A 15,087-nucleotide genomic window follows, 5' to 3' on the forward strand; every position below is an offset into this window, starting at 1 on the left:
AAGGAATGAGGAAGTCATTCTGGGACAAAGAAAAACTTGAGTAAAAGCAGGGAGGCAGGAAGAGAATGATGAATTATGTGAGTAGAACCTTAGAGATTCTTTCCTAGTACAAATCAAGTCCAAAGCTGCCTTCGTCCAAGACAACCCCGGATCCTCGTGCCTCACTTAGCACCGTCTCCCCTGCCCCTTTTCTTCTCCAAATCATCCCCTCTCCTCTCAGAGACTAGTATTTTGCTCAGCACTACTTACTACATACACAATGTGCCAGTCATAGTGCTGGGCCTTGAAGGCATGAAGAGAAAAATTAAACAAGAAGACATCATTGGGTGGCGTATGGAAGAATAAGCTGGGAGACTGGAGACCAAGGCTATTGTCTTTTCTCCATCACTAACTCCTTGTGTGATTTAGGGCAAGTCACTTGTCTTCTGTATGCATCACTGTTCCCCGTATCTAAAATGATTTGTTGAATAGGAAGCTGGTCTTGGGACCAGGAAGAGCTGGGTTCAAGTCCCATTTCAGACACAGACTATTTGAGTGACACTGGGCAAGCGCTTCTCAGTGCTTGAGGCAACTCTCTTAACCTAAAGTTGCAGAGAAGATGCCAGCCTACATTGGCAGAGGGAACCCATTCACCTGAAAGTTCTTTAGACTAATGAAATCACAGGTTCAGTCCCTATCCCTATGTTTCCACATCATGCCTCACTGCATTATTGTAAGTATCAAGGTTTCAAGGTTTCAAGCAATTTGGAAACTATAAAATATGATATAAATGTCAGCAGCTACAAGTGTCTGCAACCCCTTGAGAAAAGGTTCACTGGTTGTAAGTGTACAATAGAAGCATATGGATTGGTTGACTGATTAATCTAGACACATCATCACCTTAGAATTTTACCTCCTGACTTTCATCCCTCAGTAAATCCAATCAGGATTCTGATTAGAACAGTCTCTAGCCTGCCTGTCCTATGAAACCCAAGATTTCCTCCATCGTAAACTCAAAATTCCCGCAGTGTATTAATATTAGCATCATTTCCTCAAATGTCCCCAGCATAGTACACATAGTAAGTATAACTATCCCCAGTTTATAGATGATGAAATTCGGATGCAACGAAGTTGTGACTTGTTTAAGGTAACAAAGCTAGTAAGCATTGAAGATGAGATTTGAACCTAGGACTCCAGAATCCAAGTGCTGTTTCTATCATTTCACTTAGTAAACGCTTGTCGATTGGTTGATTCAGCAAGTCATCTCTCACTTCACCCAATGAACCCTAACGTCTGTAAAATGAAGATATTATTTGCATCTGTCTCCCACACTGTGATACTGTCAGGAATTATTTTGTCAACTGTTAACTGCTATAGAAATGAGAACCATCATTATAATCATTATTCCTATCACCTTTACTCACATCAGAGAATCACAGAATTGTCAAGTTGGAAGTAACCTCAGAAGCCATTCAGCTCATACCCCAAAGGGACCTCAGCTATAACATAATTGACAAGTGGTCATATAGCTTCTATTTGAAAACCTCCAAGGAAGAGGAACCAATGACATCCCAAGGAAGCCAATTCCACTTTTGCTTTTAGCTTCAGTTGTAGGTCATTTCTTTTCAATAACCACAGATTTTTAAATTGCTTTAAGTGCTACAAGAATGGAAAATCAGAACTGATGCTCAGGTGGCTCATTCGTCTCTTAGCAACCACCTGTATTATGAAAATTTTGTATCTAGAAAGATCTAAGACTTGGGATATTACATCCTGAAGTTTAAAAAAATGTTTTTTGTTAAGAAGAGATTGGTCTGAGTGAGTTAGTAATGTCTATCAGCTTGCCTACATTCCCTTTTTTTATTTTTAAAATAAATTTTATTAATTTATTTTGTTTTTACAACACTTGCATTTCCTCAAATTCTACTTTTCCCAGAACTAGTTATTCAGAAGTTTTTCTCTGCATCAAACTAAATTTCCCTTTTTTCAAATTCCACCTAAAGCTAATTGTTCTACCCTCAGGAAACAAAAAGAAACAAATCAAATACCTCCTCCACAGGATAGTTGTTCAAATACCTGAACACAGCTCTAATGCCCCACCCACCGCCTCAGATCTCATTACCATTCCAGGTGCCCTCCTTGGATGCTCTCCAGTTTATCAATGTACTTCCCAAAATGTGGTGGCAGAGCTGAACACATTACTCCAGTTGTGCTCTGACCAGAGTAGAGTATGAAGGGACTGTCTCTAAGAGTTCATTCCTGGAAGTTTTTCTCTAATGCCTCATAGTAGCGACACACACTTATGAAGACAGTGACAGAGAAGCAGAAACTCTAGCAGGTCCTACCAAGTTGGAGAGCCATTGAGCATGAGCCTGGTGGCATCCATCACATAAGAACTTTGCAAAGTATAATGAGGCTTTTTTCAATATGATTGATAGTATTAGTGAAAGATTATTGGACTTAGAGACAGGAGAAATGACTTCAAATGCCCCCTCTGATGTTTACTAGCTATATGAACATAGGCAAGTCACTTCTCCCTGAGCCATGATCTCTTCATCTATACAACTAAGATAATAAAACCTGTACAAGCTGCCACACAGAGCTACTATGAGGAAAGTTCTTTGTAAATCTTAATGGCTCTCACCAATCGGAGTAAAGACAGCTCCTGAAAGCCCTTCCACCTCTAGATCTATATTATGATATTTGGAGGAACTATGGGATATCAGGAACGCTAATACGTTATTGATGGTATAGAGACTCAGTCTAACCATTCTGAAAAATAATATGAAATTATGAAAGAAAAGTAAATTACACATATCCTCTCTTACACAGTGACCCTATGGCCAGCAAAAATGCAAAGGAAGCCAGTGATAGAAAGGTCTTATACACACCAATTTATTTCTAGCAGCACTTTTTTGTGATAAAATCTGGAAATAATATAGACACATAAATTAAGAATAAATACATTGCTGTAAATGAATGCAATGGGGTATAAGGCGTGACTAAAGTGAGAAATTCAGAGAAATCTGAGAAGATACACAGAAATTGAAATAGAATGAAGAAAGCAAAATTAGGAAAACAATATATACAATAACAATGAATGTAATAGTATAAATAAAGACAATACTAAACAACAAAAGAACTCAGATCGAATTCAAGGATCAATATTTACAGGTGATTGATTTTGGAATTCACAGGTGGTGAACAGCATGTTTAGAGTGTTAAATATTTTGGCAGATGAAATTTGTGTATTAGGCAGTTTTGCTTAGCTATTGCTTTCTATTATAAGAGAGAGTACTACTGGGAGATTGTTGTCATTCAATCGTTTTCAGTTGTTTTCAGTTGAACCCTTCGTGGCTCCATTTGGGGTTTTCTTGACAAAGACACAGAAGTGGTTTGCCATCTTCTTCTTCAGTTCATTTTACAAATGAGGAAACTGAGGCAAATAGGGGTAAGTGACTTGTCCTGGGTCACACAGCTATTAAGTGTCTAAGGCCAGATTTGAACTCAGAAAGATGAGTCTTCCTGATTCCAGGCCTGGCACTCTATCTATTATGCCACCTAGCTGGGAAGTAAATGCAGTATGAAATTAAAAAGCACAAATAAAGCATTAACAACAATAAAGTCACAGCTTTTTATGTATTAAAATGCAATGAAACGAAAAGCGCACTGGACTTAGAATCAGAAAGACCTGCTTAGTTCTCAATTTGAACCTGGGTAAGTTGATTCCCCTATTTGGGACTCAGTTTCCTTACCTGAATAATGAAGAGATTGGATCAGTTGATACCTAAGGTACTTGCCATTTCTAATATTCTGTGAATCTGATTCTGTGTGGTATTCCTATCTCATTACCATATTGGGTCAGTCCATTATTCCAACTCCTTCCATTAAATTCAAAAAGCACTTAAGAGCCTATTATGTGCAAGGCACTACAAATAGCAAGACAAAATAAAAAGTCCCTGCCCTTACAGAACTTACATTCTATTAGAGGGATTCAAGAAGTAATGATATAAATATATATTTGATTATTTTAGGAGGAAGAAAGCATTAACAACTTCTCATAGGAGATAGTATCTGAGTCTCAAGACATGAAGGAAGCTAACAATTGTAAGTAGTAGAGATGAGGAAGGAGTATAGTCTAAGAATTGGTATGTGCGAAGGCAGGCAGGCAGGAGATGGGCTGTTGGGTTCTGGAAACAATAAGCAGGTCAATTTGGCTAAAATGTAAGTCATAGGAAGATGAGTAATATGAAATTAGTCTGGAAAGGTAAGTTGGAGCCACATTATGACAGTCCCAAAATGTCAAACTGAGGAGTTTGTATTTTATCCCGGAGGTATTAAGAAGCCATTGAAGATTCTTGAGTAGTGGTCTGACATGGTCAGACTTGCACTTCTGGGAGATTATTTTGACAGTTCCATGGGGGTTAGGTTGGAGAGAGGACAGATTGGAAGCAGCAATTCCAACTAAGAAGCTAATGCAATAGTCCAAGTGAGGGATAATAAAGGCCTGAACTAGAGTGGTGTCTATGTGATCATAGAAAAGTAGATAGATCTGGGAACTATTCTGGATGTACGACCTAAAAGACCTGGCAATGGACTGGATATAGGGGTTGAGAAAGAGGGGGAAGAAACAGAAATAGGGAAGTTAGAAAGAAGAATAGACTAAGTGGGAAAAATAATGAGTTTGGGATGGTTATAGGATGCCCAGGTGAACATGCTGAGAAGGCAGTCAGTGGTGCAAGATGGGAGCCCAGGATGGAAATTGGGGTTGGATATATAAATTTAGGAGTCTTTTGCAGAAAAGTGATGATTAAAATAATAGGAATTTTTAAAAGCACAGGAACTGAGAGAGAGAAAAATAGAGAGACAGAGAGACATATATAGAAACATGGATATATATGTATATGTCCATAATTTCCATACAAATAGGGATATATATGTACGTTTCTATGTATTCTGTTATGTGTGTGTATGTGTGTATACGCACATACATACACATATACATATATACATAGACACATTCCCAGCACCTAGAACATGTACCTAATAAATGGTTGTTGATTGATTGGTTAAGTAGGCAGTACAAGCAAAATCATCCCCATTTGATAAATAAGAAAATAACTTCTAAGAAGTTGTTAACTTGATCAAGTTTACACAGGATTTGAATTCAGGTTTTCTTATGCCACATTTAAAGTTCTTTCCACTGAGTCACAGCTGGTTCAGTGACATTTTAATCAATTCAGCCTCTGCTTAAATACTTATGTTGTCAGGGAGTTCATTACCACACAAGGCAGATGATGCTATTTTTCAGACATTCTAATTGTTTTAGTTATTTCTTTTTTGCCAAAATCTGAACCCCTGTAACTTTATAATCCCATTTATGTCTGAAAATACTTTGAATATTTGGTGGCAGCCATCATTTCTAAGTCTTCTTTTTCTCTTACTACTCCACACTAACTTTTTAACTGCTTGATGGACTTTGGAGGTACAGATCTTGGAATGTATATATTGTCATAGAATCCCCAAGCTGGAAGAGACCTCAGTATATCCTCCATAGTGTCCTTGACAAGTAGTCATTCATTCTCTGCTTGAAGGCTCCCTAATCATGAAGAACTCACTAGTTCCTGAGACAACCTATTTCACTTTTATATAACTAATTGTTAGGAAATTCTTTCTTCTATGGAGCAAAAAACCTGTCTCTATGCAAATTCCTTCCATTACTGCAACTCTCATTTGTTTCTAGTCAGACTTAAGCTTGGGACTGAAGAAGACAGGGCACAGTAAAGAGCTTGGCAGCAGCTCCTTTCCTGCTCCCAGGGCTGGTCACTCTAAGGGGGAGGAATTCCACATGACTCAAGGACTCGGGAGGCTCGTGGGCCTACTAGGAGTAGATAGGTCAGATAATTGCTTTTTTTTGGTCTCTAATGAGGAAGCTAGGGAATCTCTCTCAGTGGCCTACCAATCAACTGAATCAACAAAATATGGAAAGCCCAAAGTTGGATCTTGCTCTCCAGCTGCCCCAGTCCTGCCCTCTCTGTCTCCTCTGCTATCTGGACTGGTCTCTGGTCTTCAATCAGCTCCCTGATATGAATTTCCTGTTATCCATGGGAGAGGTGAAGAGATTGCAGAGACTGTGCACTGAGTGGTGGTGTCTTGCTAGGTAAGGAGCAATTGATGAGGATGGGTGAGACTCACTTAAAAGCATTTACAGCCTCCTTCTCTCTCTTCTCTCTTAAAGTCGATCCCATCTTGGCTATTAAGATTATTGGTGAGAAGGCACTCATTCCATAATCCACAAGCTCCCTCAAGGTCCAGTTGGAATAGAAGGAAGAAAGGAAACAAGCATTTACTAAAAACCTATTATGTGCCAGGTGCTGCGCTAAGCACTTACAAATATTGTCTTCTTTGATCTTCACAACAATGCTTGGAGGTAGGTGCTGTTATCATTCCCATTTTACAGTTGAGGAAACTGAGGCACATATAAATTAGGTGACTCTTGCCCAGAGATACATGGCTATTAAGTGTCTGAAGGCAGATCTGAACTTGGGGTCTCCAGATCCAGCATGCTATACACAATGACTTTAATAGTTAAAGACCAAGATAGGTAATGTCCCAAATATAACCCTGCATTGGAATGATAGCAGGAGAATAAGGCCCAAGACTATATTCACCAAAAAAAACCCTTGTCTCACCTGCTCATCTCATCTCAGGCTCGCTCTTCACCAACATTTAATCAAGGAATAACTTCACCCCAATCACGAGTAGGGTTCCTGACTCTAGTGGGCCTTTTCCTCTATGGCTCTGTTCTTTGTAGAGAGCTCTTGGAATCAATTAATGATAAATAGATGGATTAACTAATTAAAAGGAATTACTAAATAACTACTCTAGGCATGCTTTTCTCAGAAGGTCTCATGCCACATTGCTACAGAGGAAGTCAGACCTGTTAGCAAAGGGCCTAAAATCCATACAAACATTTTTAAAAGCAATTTAAATGTAAAATTTTAGATTTCTAAAATGAGGGAGAGAGGATTGATTTTGACTACTTTTCTGTGATAACCGACCTGCTAGTGTTTGGTAAACTGGGGAACTAAAACTATTTCTTCTTTCCACATACTGTCACTGTAGCCGCTATACTTAGATTCCAACTCAAAACATCCATACTGACAGGCAGCCTTTCAGGTTCACAGTAGGGTCTTGTTTTTCAGATGTATGTATTGGTGATAGATCAGTTCAGAAAGACTATAAGCTATAATAAATTTCTGATTCTAAAAATAGATAAAAAACAAACAATTGCATTATGACGGCACAGTCAACCTCTCTAAAGTCCTCCTCTTCCTCCAAAGCCTCATTGGTCAAAGAAGTAACCCTTGGTTCTAAATGTCTATACCAAAACGGTGCAGGTTCTCACAAGTCAAGCTGAAATGGGTGGGCCTGGAGGAGAACATACTAAATGATCACTCTCTAAGGGCCATCCTAGTTAAAATCAGAGTGGGTGACTCTGGGCGACTGCAAGATGGATATTTTTCCATCATAACAGCTCTCAAAGGCCATCTACTAAGTCAGAGACGTGTTACAAACAGCACAGAAGGAGGGACAACCCATGCCAACAAATTGCCAAGATCATTTCCAGAATCGAAGTGAAGAATTTTCCGTTTACAAACTACATAGTCTTGAAGTATGTCACAAGTAGGGTGGAGGAAACTGAGATGCAGAAAGAAATGATGGGGAGGCCATATGGCAGCCTGAATGGAGGGCAATCTTTGATGCCAGGAAAACCTGGGTTCAAGTACTTCCTCTGAAAAAGACTGTCTAAGTGAACAAGACACTTAACCTCTTGGTGCTCCAGGCAATTCTCTATGACCAATAAGTTCCAGAATATCTTGAATTTATATAGTATCTCAAGGTTTGCAAAGTATTTTATACATGTTACCTCATTTGATCCTTATAACAACTCTGAAAGTTAAGAGGAAACTGAGGCTGAGAGAGGTTAAATGACTTGCCCAGGGTCATACAGCTAGTAAGTATCTGAGGCAGGATCTGAATTCAGGACTTCCTAATACCAAGTGCAGCACTCTGTCCACTTCTCCACCTAGCTTTCCAATAGAGGTCAATGTGCATTGAGAGAGGATGTTTCTTTCCTGGGGAGTAACTTACACCTATGAAATTACAGGTCAGGATGAAAATAAAGACAGTGGTACACAATGGGGGGAAAAAAAGAACTAGACTTAAAATCAGTGGCCTGGGTCCAAGTTTTGGCTCAGACAGAAACTAGTTCTGTAATGGGAGCATGACTTTTATTTTTTTTTTTTGCTTTTTTTTTTTGGCAGGGCAATTGGGGTTAAGTGACTTGCCCAAGGTCACACAGCTAGTACATGTGTCAAGTGTCTGAGGCTCCTGGCTCCAGGGCCGGTGCTCTACTCACTGCGCCACCTAGCTTCCCCATGACTTTTATTTTGAAGTCTCAATTTCTTTATCTGTCAAAAGAGAAAGCTAATAATTGCATGTCAGTGCTATGAAGAAATCACATTGTAAATCATAAAGGACTATGAAAACTTTGGTCTACCTTTGAGCCCATAGGTATAAGGAGCCCCCAGCGAAGAAACCCGCGCTGCCAAAACAGAGCAGCAAGTATTCTGAAACTTGGAGTTTTAATGAGTTACCCAGAAAACAGAGAGATTAAGTGACTTGACCAAGGTCACATGGTCAGTATCTATCAGAGGTAGCATTTGAACCCAAGTCATCCTGACTCTGTGGCCAACTTTGTATTCATGACAATATACTGCTTCTATATGGGGAAAAATATAGACATTGTTATTATTAGAATTAAGATTATCCTGGGAATTTTGCATTTGTTCAAAGACCAGATCCCACCAATTCCACATAGTTATACAACACTCCATTTCCACAGTGACTACTCCAGAGACCAGAATGGTAGGTGGAGGTCTCATCATCATCTGCTGGTTGCTCTCTTTTAGCCAGATTCCCTTCCAATGAGTGTTTTTCAGGAAATGCAAAAGGGAAATACAACTGGCATCTCTGGATTCCTCCTCTTGGGACTCTCTGAGCAGCCAGATCATCAGCTGATACTCTTTGGGATATTCCTGGCCATGTACCTGGTCACCATGTTGGGGAACCTGCTCATCATACTGGCCATTGCCTCCAACACTTACCTCCACTCTCCTATGTATTTCTTCCTGGCCAATCTCTCTTTCATTGATACCTGTTTTACCTCCACCACAATGCCCAAGATGCTAATGAACATCTGGACCCAGCATCAGAGCATCTCCCATGCTGGGTGCCTCACTCAGATGTATTTCTTCATGACCTTTGCTCTTCTGGATGATTTCCTCCTTGCTGCCATGGCTTATGACCGCTATGTGGCCATTTGCCTCCCTCTCCACTACACCATAGTCATGAGCCCTGCACGCTGTGTCCTGCTGGTGACTGTGTCCTGGCTCTGCTCCCACCTCATTGCCCTCTCTCTCACTCTCTTCATGGCTCAGTTCTCCTTTTGTGGATCCCATGTGATCCCCCACTTCTTCTGTGACCTCCTACCCCTTCTCAAGCTGTCCTGTTCAGACATTAGCATCTTTCAGGTAGTGATGTTCATTGATGCCAGTTTGGCTGGTTTCATCCCATTCACTTGCATTTTGTTCTCCTATATCCACATTATCTTCACTATCTTCAGGGTCCCTTCTACTGATGGGAAGCACAAAGTCTTCTCCACCTGTGGCTCCCACCTCTCAGTGGTCATTCTCTTCTATGGGACTCTCATTCTGGTGTATTTACAGCCTTCATCTTCCTACTCAGCAGACACAGGGATCATCATATCTGTGATGTACACAGTGGTGACCCCCATGCTGAATCCCTTCATCTACAGCCTGAGGAATACGGACATAAAGAGAGCCCTAAGGAAGCTAATAAGCAAGGGAATGGTTCTCTCTTGGTGATATACCATAGCCCTTAGCAGAAACCCAGAGACCATTAGGAGACCATTTACTCCCCGTACCTTCATCTCCTGATCATTCAGGATGATAAATTCATCTGTTGGTCTGACCCTCCTATGGCCCACTCTTATGAGATGTTTTTCAGATGCCCACTTCCTGTGCCTTCCCTGATGACCAAAGCATCAGATGACCCAACCACAAGACAACAACCAGAACCAAACCTCAGAGTGATGGCATTTCAGGAAAGACTCTTTTTTCGCTAGGATGAATTACTTTTTTCCCCTTCCAGTGATAATCAAATCTTAGGGCAAGTGGGGATTGCATGTATGCTGAAAGGGCAAAATTTGGCCACATTTCTAGCACTGTGCTGAGATAGACTGACTAACAGTGAACTGAACCCTTCAGGGAATTATGAGACTACACCAAAAGATGGAAAAGAGGTTTCCATTGATTCAGCACATAGCAGAATGGTCTGTGAGAAGCAGGGAACCATTCAAAAGAGACAAATGAATGCTGTGACACATAGATGATAAATAACAGATAATGTACAAAGCCACCATAAATCAGGCTTAGGATAAAAAGTGTGATATGAAATCCTCAAAGTCTGTTCCTTAACAGAAGTTGTTTTTGTTTGTTTAATAGTGAAGGAGGGACTGGCTACATAGGTCCTTGGCACCCAAAACAACAGTGTGATAAGAAGGGTGAGGGGAGTTAGAAAGAAAGGAATATAAAAAGAAGCTAGAGGTACCCAAAACAATTTTTTTTTCCAACTTAACAGTTTGGATCAAGGCTAGCCCAATATCTGGATGAAGCAGAAAGACAGGAGCAAAACTTGACTGCAATTGTCTATTCCAAGGTTCAAGGTCAGAGCATTTCTATGGAAAGACTTTTCTCTCCTTACACAATCTGCTTTGCTTCCATCAAGGGCTGGCCATGCACAAGTTGAAGGTACCCTTACTCTTAAGAACATGACGACTGGCCTGAGTTCATATATGTAGCTGGCCTAGTGAGAAGAAGGTCTACCTGTCTAGAGAAGGGGATCTTAATCTCTTTTGTGTCATGCACCGTTCTGGCAGTCAGCTGAAACTTATGGGCCACTTCTTAGAATAATGTCTTTAAATATACTGAAATCCAAAGGATTAAAGGAAATTAAGGAAATTCATTAGTTATCAAAATGCTCCTAGGTGCTCATGTGCTTAAAAGATGGACCTTCAAAGGAACAGGAGACAGTTTAGCCTGGAGAAGAAAATGACTTGTGGAGTATATGATATCTGTCTCCAAATACCTGAAGGACTGCCACATGAAAGTTGGACAGAACTAGGAGCAATGGGTAGAATTTTCAGAGAGGCACAATTTGGCTCAATGTAAGGTAAAATTTGCTGGACTAGATCACTTATCCACAGCAAAAATTCCACTGATCTGTAAAACTTTGACTGACAAAGGATCTTGTTTATTATGTCCTAAAAATTGGAAAGGTAGAATCCTCCTTCTCCTTGACTATCAACAAGAAGCAAAATGGTATAGGAGAAAGAGCTTTGACTTTGAAGTCCTAGGTTCAAATCCCACCTCTGACTCTGTGCATCTGTATGACCCCAAGAAAGGTTCAACATCCCTGTGCCTCAATTTGCTCAGCTAAAAAATAAAGGGACTGGACTAGATGGCCTCCAAGGGTCCCTTCCAGCTCAGATCTATGACTTTCTGATTCTGCTCCTCTCATTCCCCACTTCTTCCCACTTCCTTGATCTTATTTCCCACTAGTAGACCATAGAGAACCAGAAGACACTGAATTAATGTGTAGTAGTCAATAAGTTCCAGTCAGACGTGTTGTAAAAAGAATTAATGCTTCAAAGAGGGATTGGACAAGATACTCTGAAGTCCCTTCATCTCTAAGATTATAGCATACTATGACTGCCTAACTGACCCTGGTTCATTATGCTGCTTTCCTCTGTTACACTGGTAAGAGTTTCATGAATGGAATCCTTATTGACTGCGTTTCGAATAGGTCAGAAATTAATTTGATTTGCTTTCTAGAGTGGGCTTACTTCTGTCAGCAGGGCCCTTGACTCCTTATTTCCCTGTATGCTTCACTGGGGATATAAATCAAGCTCCTTCCACAGCAGGCCAAGAGTCCCCCTAAGCCCCCGCTAGGCCACCATATAAGGAATCACAGCCATTTCCTAAGTCTGTGCTTTGGGGAGTTTCCTCAGAAAGGCATCATGGAAGGGGGATGTTTGGGAATGTAGAAACAGAGAAATTGTTGTTCTAGAAAGATAATCTATAAGCCCTCAGATACTGCTAAGGCAAAGGGATGAACCTGAATAAACATAACCCAGCTACAGTCCAGAATGGAGGTACCCTTGTATTGGAGGAACATTTTACTGGTGAGATCACAACTACCTCCAGTCAACATTAAATGCCTACTATGTGCAAGGCCCTGCACTCCATGCTAAAGATACAAATATGTTGGTGCAGTGAATAGAGCATTAGACCTGGAGTAAGGAAGAACTGAATTCAAATCCAACCTCAGACCCTCAATAGCTATGTGACTTGCAGCAAGTCATTTAACCACTGCCTGCCTCGGTTTCTTCATATGTAAAATTGAGATAATAATAGCAACCCAGGGATGTTGTGAGAATAAAATGAGAAAATGTTTGTAAAGCCCTTCACGAAACTTAAAACAATAATGAAACTTGCTCTTATTGTTATTAAATATTAATGTCTCACATTTATAAAGCATTTTATGTTCCAAAAACACTTCCTTTGCAGAAACACTTTGAGGAGCAATGGCAAGTTTCATTATTCCCATTTTAGAAATGAGTAAATTGGTTCATCAATAAGCAGTTGTTCAGTGCTAATATGTAACAAATACTGTGACAGTTGAGTTGTCTTGCTCAGGGTCAAACATCTAGTGAGGGTTAAACTAAAATCCAGGTCTTCTGACTCTAAGAACAGTCCTCTTTCCAATACAACAAGTGGCATTAAGACACAGCCCCTGTCCTCATGGAGCTTATGGTCTAACAGGGAAAACATGTCTACAAATAGAAATGATACAAAACAGAATATATGTCACAGAATATAATCTGTGAAAAAGAAAGATTGAGATAAAAGCTATGAGAAATTTGAGGTGAAAGATATCTTTTTTAACAGAAGGCAGGGAAAGGCAGTGATTGAAACAGGTTTAATGGAAGAGGTGACATCAGAATTGGATCTTGAAGGAAGGAATGGATTTAAATGGGAAGAAATTGGAGGAAATAGCATGCATGAGGCAAAAGGGTTGGCTCCCGGTTCTAAAATAATATGATCTTATGACCCCAAAGAGACAGGAAAGGGCAGGACAAGAATAAATCCATTTAATTCTAATGTAGAGCATGTAAAGGGGAGTAGTGTGAGATAAGCTAATAATAATAGTTATCATTTATAAAATGCTTTTAAGATTTGCTAGGCATTTTACATAACGTATTTTCTCCAATCTCTCACAAAGACTGAGGTGGGTGCTATCATTATCCTCATTTTACAGAGGAGGAAACTGAGACTGAGAGAGTCTCCATGACTCTACCAAGGTCACAAACAGCTGTTAAGTGTCTGATGTAGGATTTGAGTACAGGTCTTTCTGACTCCAAGGCCACTTATCTATTCTCTAGGCCCCTTAGTAGACTAAAAGGGTAGGTTACTCAAGTATCAGGACCAAAATTATTTGAATCTTTCATTAGGCAACATGTGAACAACAGAAGGTCTTTGAGTAGAAAAGTACCATGATTAGGACAGTATACTAGGAACATGATTTGGAGAAAAAAAGATGAGTCAGGAAGATAAGACACGGAATAAGTCTTTTCTGCCTACCTCTCAACAGTCATAGGAGACATGGTAGGAAGAAAACAAACTTTTTGCCAAAAAAGGTCAAAACCAAACAAAACAAAGATGGCAAATATTTTAATTTGGGGCTACAATATAGTACCTCTCTTTTGGCTTTATTTTCTCCTGTCCACATGTAGCTCTTTATTCTCTACACCACATTTCAGACAGGTGTTAACAGCCAATCAGTCAATAAAAATTTATTAAGTACCTACTATGTGCCAGGTACTGTCCTAAGCACTGGGGATACAAAAAGAAGCAAAAGCCAGTCCCTACCCTCAAGTGGCTTACAATTTAATGGAGAAGAGAACATCTAAACAAATAAAGATAAAGCAAACTTTGTACAGGATAAATAGAAAAAGCACTAGAATAAGAGGAGTTGGGAAAGGTTTCTGGTAGAAAGTGGAGGTTTTAGTTGGGACTTAATGGAAGGTGGGAAGATCAGTCGTCAGAGCAGAGGAGGGAGAGTATGGTAGGCATGGGAGACAGCCAGAGAAAATTCCCAGAGCCAGAGATAGAGTTCATGGAACATCCAGGAAGCCAGTGTCACTTGATCAAAGAGTATGTATTAGGGAATAAGGTGTAAGAAGACTGGAAAGCTAGGAGGAGGCTAGGTTATGAAGAGCTTTGAATGCCAAAATGAGCATTCTGTATTTGCTTCTGGAGGCAATAGGAAGCCACTGGGGTTTACTGGTGGGGACAGGGGGAAGATGTAACATGCTCAGACTTGAATTTAGGAAAATCACTTTAGTGGCTGAAGGAAGAATGGATTGGAGTGGGGAGAGACTTGATGCAGGCAGACCTGTCACTAGGTTATTGCAATAGTCAAGGTGTGAGGTGATGAGGGCATGTACTACATTGGTGATGATAGCAGAGGAGAGAAGGGGACATGTTTGAGAGATGTCGCAAAGGTGAACATGACAGGCCTTGGCAACAGCTGGGATGTAGGAGTGAGAGATAGTGAAGAATCCAGGATGACTACTACATTGTGAGCATGAGGGACTGGGAGGATGGTGTTGTCTTCTAAAGTAATAGGGACAGTAGGAGTGGGGGAGCATGGTTTAGGGGGAAAGATAACAAATTCTGTTTTGGACATAATCCTTTCTAATGCCTACTTAAGGCTAGAGGATAGGAACTTGAATCACCATTGCTATAGGGAATTCCCAGATGAGGAAATTTGCTCTACCAGTGCTAGTCAGCACCTTCTCTAAGCAGCCTTGGAGAGTTGATGAGTGTTATGAGGGCTTAAATTAACTTGCTCAGGGTCATGCAACCAGTATTCATCAGAGGTGGGATTTGTACTCAGGTC

At 40.3% G+C, this 15,087-nt stretch overlaps 1 protein-coding gene across 1 annotated transcript; it reads left to right on the plus strand.

Moving 5' to 3' along the window:
• The first annotated feature begins 8,987 nt into the window (after positions 1-8,987).
• Positions 8,988-9,929, plus strand: LOC118844680 (olfactory receptor 1G1-like). The gene has a single exon (XM_036752620.1). It carries the CDS (start codon positions 8,988-8,990, stop codon positions 9,927-9,929), a length of 942 nt encoding a protein of 313 aa, XP_036608515.1.
• The last annotated feature ends 5,158 nt before the right edge of the window (positions 9,930-15,087 follow it).

Source organism: Trichosurus vulpecula, chromosome 3 (assembly GCF_011100635.1).
Source record: "Trichosurus vulpecula isolate mTriVul1 chromosome 3, mTriVul1.pri, whole genome shotgun sequence".
NCBI lineage: Eukaryota > Metazoa > Chordata > Mammalia > Diprotodontia > Phalangeridae > Trichosurus > Trichosurus vulpecula.

Coding starts and splice junctions, on each gene's coding strand:
- LOC118844680 (XM_036752620.1), top strand. CDS start 8,988: ATGCAAAAGGGAAATACAACTGGCATCTCTGGATTCCTCCTCTTGGGA.